The following is a 21,959-nucleotide window of genomic DNA, read 5'->3' on the forward strand; positions in this document are numbered from 1 at the left end:
GGGCACACCAACGACGTCGTAAAAATAAAATCGAAAATATCGAAACGATGTCGTTTGCATCGACCACAGGGCAACACCGTAAATAATTGCTAATTATAATCTAGGACAAGCTCCAAAATGAATTAAATTTAAAAACCCAAAATGCTAACTAAAACACTGAGTGCGAGAATTAAAATTAAACTGAATGGATCTGAATTCATTCACAAGAAGACGATTAGCATCACCATCAAAATACGCAGATCAACAACTCTCTTCTTCCGGAGTCCAAGTGATGAGGAGATTTGGATCAAATACAATGAAGCTTACCAAGATCTTGGCTGTTGGCTTTGTTGCTCTTCCTGTATTATTTGCTCTCTCCCTGATGCTTCGTCACTCACCCTTTGATCGCTCTTTTGGGTTTGCTGACGCTAGACTTCTTGAGAACATAGCCCAATCCAATGCTACACTTGGACTAGGTAGGGTAACTATTTATAGTTATATGAAGTTGAAAGTTCCAGTCTTTCTTGGTTTTCTTTTCTGGGTAGTTTATTTTTTTCAAATCAATAGTGACAGTTCAAGCTTGAAATGCCATTTTGTTTTAAAAGACATTATGCTTAATATTAGTGGCAATGAGGGCATGAAATATGTGATTGCTGAATTTTTATCTGGCTTACAAAATTGGATTTAGAATGGGAACTGTCTAATAAGTGATTTTCATTTTTTAAGTGTTTAGTGCGACCAAACAGGACTTGTGTTCTTTTTCTGAATGTATGCAATACGATTAAGGGTGTAAGATCATTTGCAACTGAATGTGTTTATATGTAGAAATGGCAGTAAATTGAAATCTTTTGATACATGTTCTTCCATCTTTTGGTACATATTTTTCATTTTCCCGTTGCTCATTAGGCTCAGAAAATGTTCTATCACAAGTTACTGTCGTGGACAATGACAAATTGCTTGGTGGACTTCTTGCTGCCGGTTTTGATGAAGCCGCTTGCACCAGTAGGTACCAGTCTTATTTATATCGCAAGACTGCACTTCACAAACCTTCTGCATATCTCATTTCTCGACTTAGAAGTTATGAGGATCTTTATAAGCGTTGCGGACCTAATACTGAGTACTACAGAAAAGCTCTTGAACAATTCAAATCTGGCCAAAGTAATGTTGGTTCTGCAGATTGTCAATATGTTGTGTGGATATCTTTTAGTGGGCTGGGCAACAGGATACTATCCCTAGCTTCAACATTTCTTTATGCTCTCCTTACAAATAGGGTTCTGCTTGTTGACCGAGGTAAGGACATGGCTGATCTCTTTTGTGAGCCATTTCCAGAGAAATCATGGTTTTTGCCCTTGGATTTTCCTATAATTGATAAGTTCGAAAGTTTTGATCAGAAATCTTCTCTTTCTTATGGGAACATGCTGAAGAAGAATAATGCCATAAATGCTTCAGCGGATTCGACCCATTCATATCTGTACCTCCATCTAGCTCACGATTATGATGACCATGACAAGCTTTTCTTCTGCCAAGAAGATCAATCTCTACTTGCTAAAGTCCCCTGGTTGATTGTGAAAACAGATAACTACTTTGTCCCATCTCTTTTCTTGATCACATCTTATGAGCAAGAGCTGAGTAAATTATTTCCTGAGAAAGGAACAGTTTTCCACCACCTAGGGCGGTATCTTTTTCACCCCTCAAATCATGTGTGGGGACTAATCACAAGGTATTACAAAACTTACTTGGCCAAGGCAGAAGAGAGCATTGGCATACAAATAAGAGTTTTTGATGAAAGGCCCGGTCCTTTTAAACATGTAATGGATCAAATTTTAGCTTGCACTCTGAATGAGAAGTTGCTGCCTCAAGTAGATATTCAAGACCCTGCTGTTGCTTTTTCTGCCAACCCAAAATTGAAAGCTGTTCTAGTCACATCACTTAATTCAGGCTACTCCGAGATTCTGAAGGACATGTACTGGGAACACCCAACTAAGACGGGGGAAGTCATTGGTGTTTACCAGCCAAGTCATGAGGAGTATCAACAAACGGAGAAGCATATGCACAACAGGAAGGCTTGGGCTGAAATGTACCTCCTCAGTTTGACTGATAGGTTGGTTACAAGTTCTTGGTCAACCTTTGGTTATGTTGCACAAGGTCTTGGAGGCTTGAAGCCGTGGATCCTGTACAAGCCTGAAAATGAGACAGCCCCTGATCCACCTTGTCGCAGGGCAATGTCAATGGACCCTTGTTTTCATGCTCCTCCCTTCTATGATTGCAAGGCTAAGAGAGGAACTGATACAGGTGCACTCGTTCCTCATGTGAAACATTGTGAGGATATGAGCTGGGGCTTAAAGGTGGTAGACAGTCATGACGAGTTATAATAGCCATTATTATTTTCATATCCTCGCCAATTATCTGGTGTTGAGATCTGCTGTATGGCAAATAGCTAGGAACTTTAGTGGGATTGCTTACCTCTAAAGTTGTTGATAATATTGTAAGCTAGCAAGGGTTGCAGAATTGTAGTAAATGGAAAGTCATAATGATCCTAATCCATCTTGTTGCTCGAACGAAATTTTGAAACTTTTGGTGTATAATATAATCATTTGATATTGAGGCCTGCAATGGTGGGAGGTTCGCTTTCACTAGGTTGATTATATTCATTATTGTATGCTAATGGAAAGTCACCGCAACTACTTCATCCATGCCCATTGAAGAATTGTAAGTTTTTAAGCTTTACAATAATTTAATTATGGAGATAATTGAACGAATCTCCACTTTTCAATCAAGAATCCTGGCCTAAAGAGGAGGTTATTTCTGCATAGTTTGATAGAAATGTATAATTGCACTACGAATGAAGGAAGTCAAATTATAGCTAAACAAATTATGACAATCTCATTGCAAGGAAACTAACAATCAGAACTTTCAGGACAACATTAAACAAAAGAAAAGAGGAAAAGGAGAGGAATGTAGGGAAGTCAAATGTGCCAGTTTAAACAGACACTTAGTTACATCCTTATAATGATTATCAACCAAAAAACAAAAAGGAATCTGTATTGCATTGGATTAGCAGAACTAGTTATTGGAAACAATGGTGCAAATATGCCCATTCTCTACTATGACCAACCACCTTGTCTATCGAATGCTGTAGCTGCTTTCTCTTCTTTCATCCTCTTCACAATTTGATATATATTGGGATTGAAAAACCGGTCTCGAACATACTTCCTCTCCTCTGCTTGTATTTCCTTAATGGCACTAGGATATGGATTAGGTGGAGGTTTTTTCCCCTGAATACGTGCGATTTGTTTCAATCGAGCATATGCCTTCTTTTTTGCCTTTTTCTCTGCCAGATATTCCAGCTAAAAAAAAAAAAATATATATCAAGATTAGAAAAAGGAGAAAAGATGAAAGAACATTGCACTCGTGAAAACAGTAAAAATTAAGAACCAGAAAACATACATCGGCCATAGACATAGCTTCCTCTTCACTAACTCCCTGCTCCTTCAACTCAAGCACCCGCATACCAAATATACGGGCCGGAGGGGGTTCAAAACCACAGATCCTGTACAAACATAAAAGCATAATTAAAGTTCAATTAAGTTACAGAGATTATTAATGCTTTTTCAAAAAAATTGTTACAGAGAACACAAGCAGAGCCAGAAGCTCAAAGTAACTTGTAAAACTAGAAAGTATCTAGGACAAAAGTGTACTACTCCGGCAATTTTAAGTCATAGGCAAGTTGGAAAATCATGCAAGTCTCAGCATTCGAGCATAAAAAAAATTATCATTGGAGCAAAAATCATTAAGTGCAATATTCCAGAGTTTCAAAAATATCAGTTTGAAACTGCCATTCTCAAAACATAGAAGCAAACATCAGTGATTATTGAAAAAACAAGTAAAATGCATTCTTACAAATGTTTCATAGCATGGTCAGCATTAAAAAAAATTGGAAAGAAAATCAAAGTAACAATTCCTATTCTCAACAGTGCATCCAAAAATTGGCAAAAGCATGATTAATATTCAACTAAAGCTTCAATATTCTGTTACTCAATCCATACATAGAAGGGCCTCAATTATGCCAGCATTATGGTTCTATTATTCCCTGAAAACCAAACATACGGTACAAATACAATTTCCTGAATTCTAAAAATTTCAGGAAGTCAGCAACATTTCTCTTGATGCAGGCAAAATATAAATAAGATGTGCAAATAGGAAACCTCAATTGCAATGAGTAATTCTCCAACATCTTGAGGCGCATAAAAAAAAAAGATCTAAGCTAGCATCTACCAATAAGGTTTCCTTATTTCAAGGAAATTAAAAAAAAAAAAAAAGGATAATGAGTCTCTAGAACAAAAGCATATAAAGAACCCAATGGCACCCTTATAAAATAAAAACCCAAAACAAGAAAAAGAAAATACTTGATGGCATCTTCATGTTTGGAATCAGGATGCTCCTTGAAGAACTTCTTGATATAAGGATCCTCAGGAAGAGCGATTTTTTGAACTTTTCCATCACAACGTGGAAATGTTGCAGGCGGTGCCCTGATTTTTATGCAATAAAGTTCACATATTAAGAAAAGAAAAGGGTTTACGAAGTAAATTTACAAAAACCAATCAAAATGATGGATTCAAATAATTAACTACATAAAGATTACAGATTGCAGACAACACTTAATTTACTGTATAAGGAATAGAGAGAATGAAAAGAAAAAAAACTGACTGTTCCATGGCTTTGAGCCAAGCAGGCTCGGCCTTGGCCAAGCCCTTGACGAGCTTTCTGGTTCTGGTTAGCAAATCTCCTCTCATGAACGACATCGCTGGTCTGCTCCCTGCTTCTTTCTCCTTCCTGCGATTTCTTTTATTTATTTGTCCCAGTGGTAAGGGTCACAAAAATGGCATCGCTAACATGGGCCAATGGACTTTATTTAGATTTGGGTTCTTAATTCTAAAGCCTAATATTATTATTGGATATGGGCTTAGAATTCGGTAATCCGTTTACCTTGTGTTTTTATGGACCGAAAAGAAAGACGAAAGAAAAAACATATAAAATGATAGGATAATGTACTAAAATGAAGTTTCTTTTCTTTTTCCAGAAAATACGAATATGAATTTTTCAATGATTATTTTATTGAGTTTTATATGATCACATGTGGTTAATTAAATTTTGCAATAACATCTACTCTCTCTTGTGATTCAATGATAGAACAATGCTATAAAAGCATCCAATGCAAATGTAAGTGGAATAATGAGAATTACTTACTTCTCAAGCCACATTAGTCCTGTATATATGTTGCCGAAAGAATAAAGTGAAAGGAGCTCAAGTAAAGAAAAAAGGAAAAAAGGAAGAAAAGAAGAACAAAATGGGTTCATATTCCATACGCTACTTATGTTGAAGAGCAAGTACATTATTATAATCTCCTTTATTGCATCTTCCAATTCGATTAAAGAGCATCATAAATAGATACATGCAAGAAAATCATTCTTAAATCTAATCTTTTCCTGTTCATGTGTTTAAAAGAAAAATAAAAATAAAAAGAGAAGCAAAATTCTCGCACAAAACAGAGCGCAATTTGCTTTTTTACCATACCATAGGCAAATATAAACCTGACGAGAAGAGAAAGGAGTAAGGACCACCTTAATCAGTTTACTTGTGGATTTCCTTTGACGAGAACTGAAAAGAGAAAGGTGTCAGCATCTCGTTGGTGTTTACTCCATCACTTCAGTATCCTCTCTCTCTCTCTCTCCAGCCGTAGCCATGGGAGTTGCCGCAGTTTCAGCATCAATTTCAACACCCAAGGCCTTTAATAATATCTTTGCAACTTCCATCACTCAAAGATTAGCTCATCCAATTACCTTGACCCCATTATGGCCTCCCACAAAGCCCAACAACTATGCCTCAAATCCGATATCAAGAAACCACACCTTTCCTTCCCTCACTTGCTGTTCTACAAAACCTGACACTAACACAAACAATGGTACAACCCAAAATTCAAGCATTGGGTCCAATCCTAGCTCAAATTCTCAGAACCTAGCGGCACCTATTTCAAGTAATTCACTTTCCTCTTCTTTTCCATCACCATCATCGTCTAGAGGATTGGTGTTTGATTTGGGTCCTATAGATTCGTGGGATAGCAAGGAAATTGGGTCACCAGTTGTGAAAAGGTTCCTCAGTGATGAGGAAGAGAGATGGTACATGTGGTACCATGGGAATTCTAGTGAAAAAAATTCGGGTCTTGATTCTATAGGACTAGCAGTTTCAAGCAATGGGATTCATTGGGAAAGAGGGATAGAAGCTGTTAAATCAAGTGGGGATGTGGGTTTGGTAATGAACTGTTGTCAAGATTGGTGGGCATTTGATACAATTAGCATTAGACCTAGTGAGGTGGTTGTCATGTCAAGTAATAAAGTTAGAGCCTCAAATGCTGTGTACTGGCTTTACTACTCTGGTTTTAGTTCTGAAAAGGTAGATTTTGTTAATGATGATTCTTTGGATTTCAATGTAGAGAACCCAGAAAAGTTTTGCTTTGGTAATGAGAATTCCGACGACGGAAGAAACATTTTCAAGTCCTTGCCTGGCTTGGCAATTAGTCAGGATGGCAGGCATTGGGCTAGAATTGAAGGGGAACATCATAGTGGAGCTTTGTTTGACGTTGGGTCTGAATGTGAGTGGGATTCATTATTTATTGCTAGTCCGCAAGTTGTTTTTCATGGAAATGGTGATCTCAGAATGTATTATCACTCTTTTGACATGGAAAATGGACAATTTGGAATAGGGATTGCAAGGTCAAGAGATGGGATTAAGTGGGTGAAATTGGGGAAGATAATGGGAGGTGGAAAAAGTGGTTCTTTCGATGAGTTTGGTGTAATGAACGCAAGTGTTGTTAAGAGCAAGAAAGATGGAAAGTATGTGATGGCATATGAAGGTGTTGCTTCTGACGGAAAAAGAAGTATTGGGTTGGCAGTGTCTCCTGATGGATTAAAAGACTGGAGGAGATTTCAAGATGGAGAAGTGCTAAAGCCATCAGAGAAAGATGGGTGGGATAACAGAGGAGTTGGATCTCCTTGTTTGGTGCAAATGGAAGGAGATGTTGATGAATGGAGATTATACTATAGAGGTGTTAGCAATGAAGGAAGGACCGGAATTGGAATGGCATTTTGTGTAGGAAACGATGTCAGTAGTTTTACAAGGTGGACAGGTTTCCAATTATAAGATCATCTGAGAGAGTAATGTCATCCTCTTAAATGAATTTGTTTTTCCCCTTCTTTTTAAATGTCTTACATTGCATCTAAATATAAGATTGTTTGTCCAATTAGATGAAGCAACATATCTTACATAGGGTCATTAATGAAATATATGCTGACATATTCTTTGGCTTGAAGATCCTCTCATGTCCCATGAGATTGCTTTATGCGTTATTAAAGTTTGGTTCAGAATTTGTTTTAAATGAACTGCTCAAACCTGGCCACATATGCTATCAGCCTGTTAGCCACAATCTCATACAGCTTTTCCCAAGGCTATATAATCATGACAATGAAGACAATTGGGAATTATAACCGTTACTGATTGAAAGCATAGGCCTAATAGACCTAATTCAAATATCCACCTTAACATGCAAGATTATAGCATAAATAACTTTGCAATTCTATTATTTCTAATATTTCTCACATGATGATGGACATCTTGATCCGAGAAAATCGGTTAATCCAAAACCTCAAGTCCTAGATGGGGGCGCAGAACTAGTTCTAATATTAACAAAATCAATTGTAACATTAGAATGCTTGTCGAATTGAAGGATTGAGGTCTTTGCTTGTGAGGTTTGGCCAACCGCAAGCGGTCTGATCTTTATAGAGTTGAGCCTGCCATAAAAGTAGGTGCATGCAACATAATTCCGGAATTTAATCCCACATTCATGGCTAGCAGCTCAAATCGTCTAGCCCTTTTAACTTTCTTAGTTAAAGGGGGATAGATGGAGGAGGGTAGACCTCCATTGAAGCAGCAAGATGAGCTTTGCACTAGCTAATTAGTTGCTTTTCTTAAGCTTGTTTTTTCTATTTTTTTGAGAAAAAGGAGCAAATGCCAGGAGGCCGTAACAGGACTTTATGCCTATGCATGTGGAAGTGGGACATTGCATTCAAAATAACATTGTGCACCAGGCATTGAGAGAATGCGTACTCTCTTTTTCTGTCTTTCTTGCTATTCGTGAACAGTCTTGTTTGCTTCACTTGGTTGTTTATGTCAAGAGCAAATGACTGTCTTCTTTTGGCTGCTCTTCTTGGATCCAAAAATAAAAAAAGAAGGAAAGAAAAGCTGCAGTGTTGTAAGAGCTATTCAACTCTTTTAGCAAAATGTAAAATGAATCAGATCAAGCAAGTCTTTGTTGGAACTGTGATGTCTGGGTTCATGCAGCATTCTTTCTTGTTGCTAAACATTCAGGATGATGAAAGTGGTGATGGATGTGATGCAGATGATGAAGAAAACCAGGTGGTGGTTCCATGATCATCTACTAGAGCTCCTCCACCAGTTTCGACTTCTTCTAATAGTGGTCAAGAAAGCTCTAATAGGAGGGATGAAGGTGTTTCTCAACCAAAATTTTGCAGTTTCTTTGAAGCGCATGAGAGAATCTGCTCGGTTGATTAAATATATATGTCTTCTTTAATTCTTAGCTTTCGTCCTCCTAAATCCTGAATTGTTTCTTGTATGCGTTATTTCTTATTGATGAAAATCTTTTAACCAAGAAGTTCTCTGAAGCATGCAGGGTTATCTAGGCTACCTGTTATACCAAGATAATCAAAATGTGTGCATGTCAAGTGAATTATATTATTTCTTGGTACCTCCATAATGATCTCAAGGCTAGCGAAAGATAGAAAAGAATCATGATAGAATCTCAAACTGAGCGAATATCCTGGAATAGCCAATGAGATTTTTAATATAATTTTCTCTAGCCAGCTAATTATTTTCTCTAGTTCAATGTAATTTGTATCGCTTATCTGAGGTTGACCTATATTAACCATTAACCCACTTAGAACACTTTACTGTGTATTAAATAGTTTGTTTTTCTTGTTGTAATGCATAGTTCTCGTGCTTTTTTTGCAGGCATTCTAGCATCTATCAATATTTAACTTGGAAAAATAGATATTAATTCTGACATGGAAAAGTTCTGCAGGAACTTCAAAACACTTCTGAAAGAGAATCACAAATTCTTAGTAAGACTCAAGGTTATAAAAGTAGAAAGCTTTGAGGACCCCTGATTGGACTTTGCATAACAATGTCCCAGATGGGCTCAATTAAGTTCCTAAATTTTGCAGGGAAGAGTCATAAAAGAATAAAGAAAATCAAAATGTTTTGCGTCCTCGCTGATATTGGATTTCAACCTTCTTGATGGCTACTGTTTTAATGGACGTTAAAATTAGGTCCGCTTGTCTAGGACTAGATCTTGGTACTAATCCATAACTCGAATCATGAGCCTATTAATGAAGCAAATTCAATGAAGCAACAGGTACTATAGAGAAGTGGCCATAAACTAGAGAGTCTTGACCAATTTGAAAGATCATTTGACGTAGTTGAAATAACTGAAATTTGAGTTGGAAAGCTTGATGAGCTGCTTCTCTTGCTTTTTTGCAATTTCTTAATCTTTCTTTTTCACTTTTTTTCAATTTTGTTTGCATTGGATTGTATCAGTAGTAACAATCATCACGAATATCGTCTACTCATCTCCATTTTTTTTTTCAAAGTTATCAATATAATATTGATTCTAAGCAAGAACAAGAAAAAAAGAGTTTCATAAAAAAGAATACAATACTTTCCCTTCAATAATCAAAGAAAAAAGACATTTTCACGTCTCTCCGGAGTTTTTCCTTTTTCGCCCTTGAAAAACTTTATGTTTGAAGGAAAGTGTCTTCGCCATTTTAGAGTCATTTTCTAAGGCCTGAAAATTTTGTTTATTAAAGAAAAAGAACTGTTGAGCCCCTTTTAAGGTTTTTCCGGATCCAAATAAGAATTTTGTTTTCTTCAATATTTAAGATAAAAAATTAATTAATTAATTAATTAAAAGACCCTCTTTTCGGGGTGGCCGTAGGGCCGACCATTGTACGTTCTACATCAATTCTTATATCTTAAATTACATTACAAAAAAGATTTTGATTTTCTCTTTTTTTTTTTTTTTTTTTTTTTTTTTGTGAATCCTATAATTCTCCATGTGAATAAAATGCGTTCTGTCAAACTAGAAATTCAAGTTAAATATAATACATAGAAAAAGAAATACGTGTATTATGACTTGACACAAGAGAAAGCCCTCTTTCTCGGTGTCTTTCTCAGAGTATTGTGGAATGTCCAAGAATATGATTTTTATATTTAATTCTATTTTGTGGAAAGCGGAGATTCTAATAAATAATTTAATGGTTCAATAACAATAATTTGTGTTAGCTATCGTTTTGACATGAGCACTCCCAATGACCTTACACCTAAACTGTACTCGGTTTGAATTACAGATCCAAGATACTTACTCTCCTCGCGCATCAAACCCCTGGGATTTCGTTGATCGTTTGTTGGATTAATTGAGACTAATGACGAGATGGATAATTTTTGTATAAAACTTGGTAATTACGATCTCTAGATAGGTTCCATCTTCATTAAAGCAATTAAAGAAAATACAATAAAAGCTTAATATGTATTATTTTAGTCAGGAAACTCCAAGAGAGGCCAACCAATTTAGTATAAATTTATCACTGGGTAGGTAGCCTGATGGCCAAGACCCTCTTCCCTCTCCTCAAATTGTAATTGTTAAAGAAAAGAAAAGGAAAGGAACCAGCCGAGTTTTGCTTTCCTTTCTTGTGGAGACACTTGTAGCGCCTAGAATACGTAGGAACCATACTGGATCAACTGTATTGCAGCTGTATGGTAATTTTCAATTCTTATTTTAGTAGCTGCTAATAGTCATTCCAAAAGTGATACATGTATATGCTCGTATACCGGAAAGAAACGAAAGTGAACATGTCAACTTAAGCAGATTTTATAAAACAAGAATGTCATACAGCATAAAATGGGATATAATCCCTGAGGTGGGTTAGTAACCCAATAAACAAGGTAACCAATCAGACAAAGCAGACTTAGCAACTTCATAATTATGTACCCATCAATATAACGACATATATATAACCACATGCATATATCAATATAGAAACATTGGGCCAATCACACCCGCACAGACTTTAGAAGACCGCATTTGGACCTGTGTAAAGAGTAAAATCTTATATATTTTTTGTTCGGGGAAGGTGGCTATTAATCCATTTGCCATCAAGCAAATGGTTGCGGAGTTGCAAAGAGTAAAGTGGTTGTTCCTTCCTGTACTTTTCATGAACTAAAATATATAAAGTAAAGTTTTCTCATTCAACACCCAAAAGTCAACAGAAAAGAAGAGATCTAGTAAGAAGGTTATTTTGAAGTTCGGATGGCAGCTAAAAAGATTTGAGATCGATTAGTCACTTGTGAATATCATAGGACTGTCTGATTGATTTATGTTCCAAACCTATTGGAAAAGTCAGCAAAGGACAGACACAGTGAAGGACTCAAGAAACGTGCAAAAATCAGAATAATAATTGATCAAACTATACTTAAAATCCCACTTACACCTGTCAAAAACTCGAGCCAGGCGGGATTCGGCCAGAGTTATCATATTTAAATTTTAAATTAGCTATGCCTTTAAAGATATATAAATTTTTACGTATAAACTTGTTAGACGGACTAAAAACAGATCTTAAAGAATAATATTCTTAAATCTGCCCAAAACATAATTGATTTTGTTTTACATTTGGGCTCACACTACTCTAAAATAAAAATTATATGTCCAGTTTCAAATATTTATTGCAATAATACAGCTTTACTACTGTAGAAGCATATATCAATATTAATTCAACTCTATATCTTTCGAATAGTTTGGTGATATGATATGCCTCACAGATGAAATTTAGGTAAAGGGCATTAACGTACTGTATGGTCTTTTTTTTGGCAGCTAAGGATATAAAAATTTCACACGTTTTCACATCCTCAAGTGTTACTCCCTCCCCCAGACCCCCAACACCAAATATGCCTAGCAAATTAGCAATATCTACCCACACGGAGGTGTCGAGTTACAGTCTCAATTCAAGGTGAAAAACATATCCTGGTATGCACATGCTTCATTGCTCGTGCCGGGTCCGGGAAGTAATTATTCATAAATATCACATTTCATTAGAAGGGAGCGGGAACAGGGCAGCAATTATATGTATGATATGTGTGCTACATAATCACACATGAAGAAAGTGTTAAAGCTTGATGGCTAAACAACAATGTGAACAAAAGGGAACTAATTATGCAGATTCAACGATGAACAATATAACGTGAACGAAGAAGCCTAATTTAGAATCAGTGGAGAAACAATATATACAAACACACACTATACATAAGGTTCAAAACTCGCAGCAGCTATGGCCACCTGCAGCTGTCTATGACCCTCTAAGAGGTCTAAGATGTCCTCAAACAGTTATCATCTCCAATGGGACATCCAGCAATCAAAAAATTTCGACCTCCGTTCGTATACATAAGGTTCAATTTTTATTCCTTGAAATGGGGTTGTATGGGAACACAAAAGCTATCCTGCACCAACTAGGTCATATATTATTCTGGCTTATCATAAATAGTGACAATTAACTAATGCAATAAATTACTCAAAGGATTTTTAAGGGAAACGAGAAATAAAAAAAAGTCTGCATGCAATATCATGAAATGATGATGACTACAATAACGAATATACAGACACAGAAAAGAAAGGAGAACTGAAAGTAGCTTTTCTCATTTTTTCTTTTAGGACAATGTCAATAGAAATTAAACCTACGAGTCTCATAGACATGCAAAAATCAGCAATAGTTCAAACCTGTCTAGTCTCCAATTGCCACATCACACAGTCCAACTGTTCAGATACATGAGGCTTGATGGGACAAACTATACGCCATCTAACTTTCAAGGCAAACATCATATTTTTATCTAGAAGCCTGAATTACAAAGGAAGTCAACGGCGTTGGATCCTACGATATGATTCAATAGGGATCTCATATTACTATTTAAACTGATGGCTAACACTTTGTTTGGGGAATAAGAAAACGTAAAGGCAAGAGAAACAAAATATTGTCAACTAACAAAAGATGGCTAAGCCTCCAACTTTTTCAGCAGCTTGGAGTGTACATCATTGGACCTGGAGAAGAACCTCACCAAAACCCTAAGTTTTCCTAAATTTCCAAACAAATGGTACCTAACCATTTTCACTTACCCTTTATTTCAAACCACTTTCCTCTCTTCACAAACAACGCAGTTAGTGCCAACAAGTATAGTGAATGACCATATAAGTTCAGGTTTAGTAATGGAAGATGCTTGTTCAATGGATCCAACTAGAAGTTCGATTGTGTGATGTCATTAACAATGGAAAACAAGAACTCTACCGGCCAAAACATTAAGAATTTCTAAGAAACATTGTTGTCACATGTAGAATGCTGAATCATGAAATAACAATATTTTTCGCAACCCTGTCAAACAGGAAGCATAAGCAGTAGAATACTGATTATATAACTATCAGGTTCAATGAATGGAGCATGCAAGTAGAAATTCTTAATTGCAATAATTTAGGTATCTACCAATTCTTCCTGGTTTACATGACCTGAAAGTTAGATTGGTAAATTCCTATGTCAAGGTGATAAACACAAGGTCGAAAATTGTTGGTGTTGCTTTTCTATGTTAAAATCATTGGAAAGAAAAGCCCTGGATAGGATAGAATGGGAAGAATTAAACTAATTAAAATCATGGCCTGGAGACTAAGCTTAATTGAGTTCACATAGATCTTCATCAACATTATTGACATCAATGCAACAATTAGATTTACAAGCCAAAAAAAGGCCTATGTTTCAACTCAAAGTTATAGGCTTGCATTAGAACATGAATTTGAATTTTGAAAGAGTGCAAAGAATGCAGTTTTTTCTATAAAAACGTGCATTCAAAGAGTTACTTGCAAGAGATTATCTACTAAGTCTGTATGCTTGAGTTTGTAAAATCAATAAAAGATTTGAAAAAGGTCAAAAAATACGAAACTGATTAATAATAACAAATATTGTACATCACGTAAAAGTAGCATGAGACATTCAATCAATGCCTTTGTACACTCCAAAATGAAAGGGAATCAACTTCATTATTGAAAAACCTTCTTCGGCATTTATTATCCTCCAAGATGTTATTCTTTATTTTCAGCAATAAAGAACAAAACTGTATGTAAAAATAAAGAAACAAGAGAAGAGGCAAAAGAAAAAATATAAGCACTTGTGAAACATGTGAAACATTACATACATCAATGTGCCAAGTAATGAGTAATATCATGCACAGCCTAAATTTACCAATAATGATACAGCAAGTCAACATCTGTAATGCCCTAGCTTTTACCATTTGAAAGGTAGAAGTGTGCAATCTTCTAAACTAGGGGTGCCCAAATCACTGTGAGGAATAGCAGATAGGGAGTGGAAACAGCAAATAGCAAGTCAATTAACTCAAGCTTCCTAGAAAACATGTTAAATTTGAAATACGATTCACAGCTGTAAGAGGCTATTTATAAATAGAAGAAAACACGAAAGTAATTTTCACATAGCCCCGAAAGAAAATCTCTGCTTCACATAAAGCTGATTCCAATGCAGCATCATTTTATTGGCATCTGGTTCTGCTAACTGTTCATCAGTTCTCATTCTCTGTACATCTAAAGTCTTCTAATGGATGCAGCTTCACTAGCAGCTGTAAGGATTTCAACTACTCGGTTCTCTGCATTCCCTATTGCCAGAAGAATGGAAGACACAGTAAATTTGATCCAACCAGCATGGCCTTCCACCAAAGTGGAAAAGCTTGCTCTATATGCTTCACGCAGATCTCTCGGCATTAGCTTCCCAAACCAACAAGGAGGTTCATTAAATCCTAGGCACAGTAGTCTCCTTACTCGTTGCTCGACAAAACCAGGCATTGATAGCAACAATGCTACAAGTAGAAATCCTGCAATTGAATTAGATTCCAATACAATGGCCCAACATCTAGCAACTCCAACTTCAAATCTGGCACATCCACCATCACAGTTTAAAGGTTTGGTATTTGACTTAGGTCCCAGAATCTCTTGGGATGGCACAGAGATTGGATCTCCAGTTGTGAAACGATACATTGGCGACAACGAAGAAAGGTGGTTCATGTGGTATCATGGAAGGTCAGATGCTGAAAATTCAGACCGCATTGGACTAGCAGTTTCAAGCAACGGAATCCATTGGGCACGTGGATCAGAACATGTGAGGTCCTGTGCAGATGCTGGTATGGTGATGGATTGCAGCAAGAATTGGTGGGCATTTGATACAGAAAGCGTTAGGCCTTCAGAGATGGTGATCATGTCCAGCCCGATGTACAGTTCAGTTTATTGGCTTTACTACTCAGGATTTAGTTCTGAAGAAGTGGAGATTCCAGGTTTTTCAAACATGTGTGCGGAGAACCCAGAAAGAGTTCACCATGAACATAGAAAACACAGAAATCATCAAGTTGGCAAAATTTTCAAGTCTCTTCCAGGTTTAGCTTGCAGCCAAGATGGTAGGCATTGGGCTAGGATTGAAGGGGATCATCATAGTGGGGCTTTGCTTGATGTAGGGTCACCTAAGGAATGGGATTCTTTATTTATTGCTGCACCACAAGTTGTTGTTCATGGAAGCAATGATATAAGGATGTATTACTACTCTTTTGATGTAGAAAAGGGATGCTTTGCTCTTGGTCTAGCAAGATCCAGAGATGGGATTAGATGGGTAAAATTGGGGAAGATCATGGGAAAAGGAAAAAAAGGTTGTTTCGATGAACTTGGGGTCAAGAATGCATGTGTTATAAGAAGTCAGAAAGATGGCAAATACTTAATGGCATATGAAGGTGTAGCTGCTGATGGTACAGGGAGTATTGGATTGGCAGTATCTCAAGATGGGCTGAAGAACTGGGAGAGAGTTCAAGAAAATCCAATACTTGAAACTGCAAAAGGGGATGGATGGGACAATAAGGGAGTAAAATCTCCATGCCTGATTCAGATGGAAGATAAAATAGATCAATGGCGGTTGTATTATGTTGGTGTTGGTGAACAAGGAAGAACAGGAATTGGAATGGCAATCTCAGAGGGCAGCAACGTCCAGACTTTCAGAAGATGCTCAGGACTTCATTTGTAAGATGGTTGTATAGTATAATAAATGTAAACATAGTGCAATATCCGTTTCTCCCTTATGAAAAATACAATATTTTGCACATATTATTAAAGTACAAAGTTGTATCCTACGCTTATAGGCTGTGTATCACCCCATTTGAGCCTCTTTTCTACTTGTTACAGATAGGGAATGAAGAGTTTAACCCACTTTCTCCACAAACAAACACATAAAGTCATAAATGGTTGAGCAAATCATATGATAAGCTAATCCAATGTTGCACAAAACCAGTTCAACAAATATCAACAAGTGCTCGCTGCAGATTCCAACAATTTGATATGTGTAAAGGGAGGTTTCATTTCAATATGTTTTTGTTTGGGTAAAGTAACACCTACAGAGATTATATTTCTGAATACTGAATGTATTCCTGAATATAATAAAGACAGAGAAGCCCAATCGCAAATTAAGAGAAATAGATATATCCAGTAATGTCAGATTTAATCTGATTCACTCGTCAGAATCTAGAGAAAGAAATGGACACCCTGATCAATTCTCCAAACATCTACGTCATATAATCAAGTTTCACAATGTCATCATAAATGCTAACCTCATTACATGCATCAAATCAAACAATATAACATACCATAAAACTTCAAAAACTTTAGCTCCAGTTTTCCGCAATGCCATCACATGTCAAGAGCTGAGTATTTGACTCTTTCTAGACTCGTAGTTCCTTTTCTTTTTCATTTCTTTTCTGATAAATAAAAATGCTAAATTGAGAAAATCTTCCATTTATGAATTTTCATGAAATCAAAAGGAATTGGAATTTAATCCAAGAAAAGCAACAGATTGCGTCCATATGTCATTCGTGAAGTTTCTGTTATCAATAAAATGCAATAACAAAATAAATTCAACAAAACGACCATTGATAGCAGTAATTGCAAGTGTTTTCAAAAGCAGATAATTGAATATAATAGAAAAGAGTTTGGTTACCTGTTGTTGATGAAGAAGGTAACTGCTTGAGCTTCTATGAATTATCTGGTTACAGTAAAGTTACAGATTTTTTTTGTTTTTTTTTTTTGCGTTTGTCTTATAATAAAGCCAAAGGGCAGAGGGAATAAAAACTTGCATTTGGCCAAATAGTTAACTTAATCATTCTTCGATTTGCCTCAATCAAGTCCTTTCTTTCAATTCTTTGGTATCACTTGTCAATTTCGCTAATCCTTTTCGTTAAAAAGAACCATTACATCTTATATTTATATCATGTTTTCTTTCTTTCTAACTTCTGTATTATTACCATCACATGCCTTTGTATTTCGAGGATGCAGCGGTTGTGTTACTTCAAAATTAAATTAAAATTATTTTATATATATAATAATGAATTATATCAATCCAAAACATTAAAAAAAAAAAAGTAAATTACGTCAATTTAAATTCTTTATATGAACTAGAAAATATAAAATTATCTAAAATTCTTAACTTTAATAATAAAAGTGTTATTAAATTTAAATGAATTATATTATTTAATAGACTAAATAAATCCATAGTAATAATAGCTAAGAGAAAAATAAATAAATAAAAATAAGATAGTTAGAATTTTTTTAATTCATATTCATATATATATATATATATATATATATATATATATATATATATATATATTAAACTCTTTATTTTAACGAGTGATATAATAAAATAAAATAGAGAATTGATTTAACTATTTATATATAGAGAGTCAAATTTTATTTCCTATTCTATATTTAATAATTAGACTACAAACTTTTATACATTTAATTAATTGATATTTATAATTATTATTTTTCTATTGGTAAAAACACAAGAGGAGGCAATGAGTATTATTCAATTTATGATCCGATTTTGAGTTATAAATAAAACAGGGGATAATAGTAGGAGAGGAGAGGAGAGGGGAGGGGAGGGAAATTAATGACATAATAATAATCAATTCAATGAACCTGAAATGCTGCTGCTATACAATTGTTGTTTTGAACTTGCACCGGAAGGAGCATTTCTTATGAGCAACCAGGTACAGTTCCAACTTTGTGGCAAGGATCTGCGGAACTTCCAATACATGGTTGACACCCAATATGCTGCTTATTAGTAACGTCAAGCACAACAACCCAAATCCCTTTATTTGTTTTGTTATGTTGATAAAAGGTATTGCGTTTATATATATATACCTTGCAAGATTTAATTTTAGTACCTATTAGCTAATGGCTGTAATTCTTTTCATTATCATTATTTGAGTTATTCCACCTCATCTTAATATATATATATATACATAAAATAATTTAATTTTAAAAGTATTCTAAAAATGTGAAAAATATAAATATTATGTATGAATTTAGTAAAACTTTTTACCAAAAAAGTAAATAGAACAATCAACCAACACTTGGAGCTTCAAAACAGATCTTTCAAAAGGTGAGTTTTTGCTTTTCTTTTTATGTATTAACAGATCTTTGTCTCTGTCTTTCCCTACACTCTCTTTTCGTTTTCAAGATATATTTTGATGCTATTTCTGTTTGGGTGCTGAGAAAAATGAAAGAACCCAACTAGAAAATGAGTTTTTTGAAGGGTGGTATTGTAAAAATTAGCAAAATTTAGAAGATGTCTCGGCCAAATAACTTGCAGACTGAATCCATGGATCAATTATCAGAAGGAAGAGATGCCTGCAGCCTGTCTGAGCTTCTCATAAGAGACCCAAAACACAAATTGCCAGGGACCAAGTCTTGCCCATGTAGGGAAAAATCCTTTCCACAATGCTCTTATTCCCTCGACTTTAACTGTCCTCACCAGACAATCATATGAACTCTTGTATATAACCTGTCCCTCCTGGCTTGCTGCCTGATTCATCATTCTTGTCTTCACTACATCAGCTGGACAACTCAAAGCAGTTGCAGAAAGCCCAGACGTAATGGAAGCTAAGGTGTGGGCATATATATTATCACCAGCTATCTGGTTCTGGATAACAAATCGTTTTGCATGATCATAACAAGCTAATTCTCCCATGTTTACTAAAAATGCCCTTTGGATATTTGGGAAGACCCCTTTCCAAAGACCACCAAAGCCTTCTGTACACACAATCTTGTTAAACGCATTGAAAGGCCCCGAGTACCTAGGCTGGTGTCCTTGATTCACCATATGGCCATCCGCTTGCATCCGCACCTTTACAAGATCAGCAGGACTAGCCACCACCTGTGATACTAATGGCCAAAGTAGTTTCAATGAATTTCTCATATACAAATAAAAGGCAGTAGGGAGACTATTACTCTGTATAATAATATTGTCAAATAAAAAAATAAAATAAAATAAATGGCTACAATATTTTCCTAGAAACATCTGGTTAAGAGTGTGTAATGCTTTCCAAAATTCTAGTTGATGCTTCAAGAACATTTAGTCTAAAGGAGCAATTATATTCCTCACAGATAGAAAAAATTGAAGAGCAATATTACTTCCACTTAATCAGGTCAAGTTACATTGACATACTTTATTCCCTCTCACATTTGTATCAAGATCAAGGCAGTCTAATATTCATTTACTTTGTTTGAGTTACAATAAGAGAAAAGAAAAAGGTCACAGGCACATAGTATTTGAGTTACAATCCTAGGAATAATTAATGCATTATGAGATAATGCATATGTGAACAAACAGAAAAGTCAATTGAGCCAATCTCTGATACACAATTCAAAAGACGTTATTGTTAAATTATTTCAGAATGAATAATTCATCAATCATATTTCAGAATGAATAATCATCAATCATCCAATAAAGTGAAACACCTTCAAAGTGCACTCTTAACAGTGCACCACTCTTCCCTGAAGAAGGGCGGAAGCTGTTACCTAAACATGCAGGGCAAACATTCCATCAAGGAGAGGATAGGACTGCCAGTCTGCTCCCACCACCAACATTCACAAAATTCCTCCAACACCGTCAATATTCATTAGATTCCTCCAGTTCCCATTTCAAAAAAATGGAATGTGCATTGTGCAAAAAGTTTTGGCCTCAACCACTTCTCTCTTCTAGGAACTAACGTACATGTCACTTTGTTCACAATTAAAGACAAATGATTTGTTCCATCCTCAAATAAAGAAGAAAAAGGAAAAAAAAAAAAAGACAAATTATCTGCAGAGCAGAAGCACAACGTTTATGCTCCTATCAGAGTGAATGATCTGCCAGTCATATACTTTAAGGAAATCAATTGCATGTTATAGATTTGTTTGCATGCCCCAATTCATGCCTAATGAAACATTGCATGCACACTAAGCTTAACATAAGCAGTTACTTGTCCCTTCTAAATGAAGTACATATATGCAATTCAAGAATAAATTATGAAATAGCAGCAAAAATGGAACAAAGAATTAATATTTTCCATATTCCGACCTCTCATGTGCTCTAAGATATGAAGGTATTTTCAGGTTTCAGTAGTAAAACCCTCTAATATGAGAAAATACACCAATTTCTGTCATTTATCATCAAATTCTACACAACAAACATGTTGCTAAGGATACAGCTTCAACAACTGATTTCATAGAACAAACAAAATAACATCCTAAATGTATATATAGATCAGAGAGAAACCGCATAATATTCACAGTAGCATGTTGTCAACATTTATGCTGGTAGTGGTAAACTGAATGGGACAGCAGATATATGTTATATGCTTGAGAACATGTGAGTCGGTATGACCAAAAATATGTAGAGTAATTTCTAGCTGATAAGACATGCTGTTTTAGACTCTTAACATTCATCCCTCTGAGCCTAGAATACATACTCTTGCTGCCTGAAATGTGAAGAACAAACCATTCAGGTTACTGGACATGAATCACACGACATAAAGTGTGGACCAAAGTTTATATGCTTCAGAAAAATCAATGGTTTTATGATATTCTTTCGGAAAAAGGAATCAAATTTTACTGGAGAAGGGGAAATATAAGAAACAAATCTCAAAGCAGTAAAAAAGTAGAAGGCAAAATAATCATTGTCCAATAGTTGTTTATCAGCTAGAGAGACACTCCTTTCAAAAAAATATAATGCCAAGAAACAATCTTTTCGTAAAAGGACAACAAAGCCAAACTTAATTCTGAAAAACTCAATTACACCAGATCATTCCAAATACAACGCAAAGCCTTAAAACCCATTTACCCAGCCAAATTCTTTAATTTCAATAAAAACTTACCTAGACACCTTATAAATAAGGAAACAATCAATTTTCCTGTTTAAATTCATCAAAAGAAACAGAAAAAGTAAATCATTTTACCTGAGCAATAACACCAGAAATTCCACCAAGAATAGCTTTAGTAGAAAGCGAAGTCTCACCATCACCATCATTAACACCAACAAAATTCCTCAAATTCTCATAACCCACAATTCTAATTGGAGTGTAAAACAGATGCCTAAGAATAGCAGGAGAAAGACCTTGATACAGTCCAATTGCACCTTGTTTACCCACTATAATCTCTCTAGCCACTCCAAATGCATTGGTGGGACCTACCCGAGGAGATCCACTTTGCAGCTGAAGTCTAGTCTTCGTTAAGTCTATCGGAAACGTTGCCGTTTCCGCCGCCATCGCCGATACTGACGTCAATATTATCCTTTTATAAGTCTCAGTTCCGGTTCGGTCTAGCCCATGGCTTTGGTTCGGTTTCATTATTATTTCCTAAAAGAAAAAAAGAGGAATATGGTCTTTATATAATAGTGGCGCCAAAACTTAAAAAAAAAAAAAAGAAAAAATTGGAACTTTATAGAAAACAAAACCACAAC

General features: G+C 35.5%; 5 protein-coding genes and 1 long non-coding RNA gene across 7 annotated transcripts; 3 read left to right on the top strand and 3 right to left on the bottom strand.

Annotated features, from left to right (window-relative positions):
- The first annotated feature begins 78 nt into the window (after window positions 1-78).
- On the top strand, window positions 79-2,612 carry LOC8281842 (galactoside 2-alpha-L-fucosyltransferase). The gene is made up of 2 exons (XM_002522428.3): window positions 79-455; window positions 886-2,612. The coding sequence occupies exons 1-2, from the start codon at window positions 185-187 to the stop codon at window positions 2,349-2,351; spliced, it is 1,737 nt and encodes a 578-aa protein (XP_002522474.2). The 5' UTR covers window positions 79-184; the 3' UTR covers window positions 2,352-2,612.
- A 210-nt stretch (window positions 2,613-2,822) lies between these two features.
- LOC8281841 lies at window positions 2,823-5,732 on the bottom strand. Its single transcript, XM_002522427.4, has 5 exons — window positions 5,601-5,732; window positions 4,687-4,821; window positions 4,386-4,508; window positions 3,427-3,529; window positions 2,823-3,326 (listed from the first exon to the last, which is right to left on the bottom strand). Exons 2-5 carry the CDS (start codon window positions 4,779-4,781, stop codon window positions 3,084-3,086), a joined length of 564 nt encoding a protein of 187 aa, XP_002522473.2. The 5' UTR covers window positions 4,782-4,821; window positions 5,601-5,732; the 3' UTR covers window positions 2,823-3,083.
- On the top strand, window positions 5,722-8,801 carry LOC8281840. Of its 2 annotated transcripts, none has more exons than XM_048372460.1 (2): window positions 5,722-7,190; window positions 8,401-8,801. In XM_048372460.1, exon 1 carries the CDS (start codon window positions 5,722-5,724, stop codon window positions 7,174-7,176), a length of 1,455 nt encoding a protein of 484 aa, XP_048228417.1. In that variant the 3' UTR covers window positions 7,177-7,190; window positions 8,401-8,801. The 2 variants fall into 2 exon arrangements, with proteins under 2 accessions (XP_048228417.1, XP_002522472.2); XM_002522426.4 differs by having other exon boundaries at window positions 8,432-8,801.
- Window positions 8,802-14,592: 5,791 nt separating this feature from the next.
- On the top strand, window positions 14,593-16,286 carry LOC8281839. The gene has a single exon (XM_002522425.4). The coding sequence runs from the start codon at window positions 14,745-14,747 to the stop codon at window positions 16,206-16,208; it is 1,464 nt and encodes a 487-aa protein (XP_002522471.2). The 5' UTR covers window positions 14,593-14,744; the 3' UTR covers window positions 16,209-16,286.
- A 353-nt stretch (window positions 16,287-16,639) lies between these two features.
- Window positions 16,640-17,589, bottom strand: LOC107261506. The gene is made up of 2 exons (XR_003079513.2): window positions 17,175-17,589; window positions 16,640-16,935 (listed from the first exon to the last, which is right to left on the bottom strand). It is a non-coding gene; the product is annotated as an uncharacterized LOC107261506 (long non-coding RNA).
- A 1,163-nt stretch (window positions 17,590-18,752) lies between these two features.
- LOC8281838 (mitochondrial uncoupling protein 3) lies at window positions 18,753-21,846 on the bottom strand. Its single transcript, XM_002522424.3, has 2 exons — window positions 21,457-21,846; window positions 18,753-19,394 (listed from the first exon to the last, which is right to left on the bottom strand). Exons 1-2 carry the CDS (start codon window positions 21,844-21,846, stop codon window positions 18,852-18,854), a joined length of 933 nt encoding a protein of 310 aa, XP_002522470.1. The 3' UTR covers window positions 18,753-18,851.
- Window positions 21,847-21,959: the final 113 nt, after the last annotated feature.

This window comes from Ricinus communis, chromosome 1, assembly GCF_019578655.1.
Source record: "Ricinus communis isolate WT05 ecotype wild-type chromosome 1, ASM1957865v1, whole genome shotgun sequence".
NCBI lineage: Eukaryota > Viridiplantae > Streptophyta > Magnoliopsida > Malpighiales > Euphorbiaceae > Ricinus > Ricinus communis.

Coding starts and splice junctions, on each gene's coding strand:
- LOC8281842 (XM_002522428.3), top strand. CDS start 185: ATGGATCTGAATTCATTCACAAGAAGACGATTAGCATCACCATCAAAA. Junction 456..885: donor CAATGCTACACTTGGACTAG/GTAGGGTAACTA, acceptor GTTGCTCATTAG/GCTCAGAAAATGTTCTATCA.
- LOC8281841 (XM_002522427.4), bottom strand. CDS start 4,781: ATGTCGTTCATGAGAGGAGATTTGCTAACCAGAACCAGAAAGCTCGTC. Junction 4,509..4,686: donor TGGCTCAAAGCCATGGAACA/GTCAGTTTTTTT, acceptor CATAAAAATCAG/GGCACCGCCTGCAACATTTC. Junction 3,530..4,385: donor AAACATGAAGATGCCATCAA/GTATTTTCTTTT, acceptor ATGTTTGTACAG/GATCTGTGGTTTTGAACCCC.
- LOC8281840 (XM_048372460.1), top strand. CDS start 5,722: ATGGGAGTTGCCGCAGTTTCAGCATCAATTTCAACACCCAAGGCCTTT.
- LOC8281839 (XM_002522425.4), top strand. CDS start 14,745: ATGGATGCAGCTTCACTAGCAGCTGTAAGGATTTCAACTACTCGGTTC.
- LOC8281838 (XM_002522424.3), bottom strand. CDS start 21,846: ATGAAACCGAACCAAAGCCATGGGCTAGACCGAACCGGAACTGAGACT. Junction 19,395..21,456: donor TTTCTGGTGTTATTGCTCAG/GTAAAATGATTT, acceptor TTAGTATCACAG/GTGGTGGCTAGTCCTGCTGA.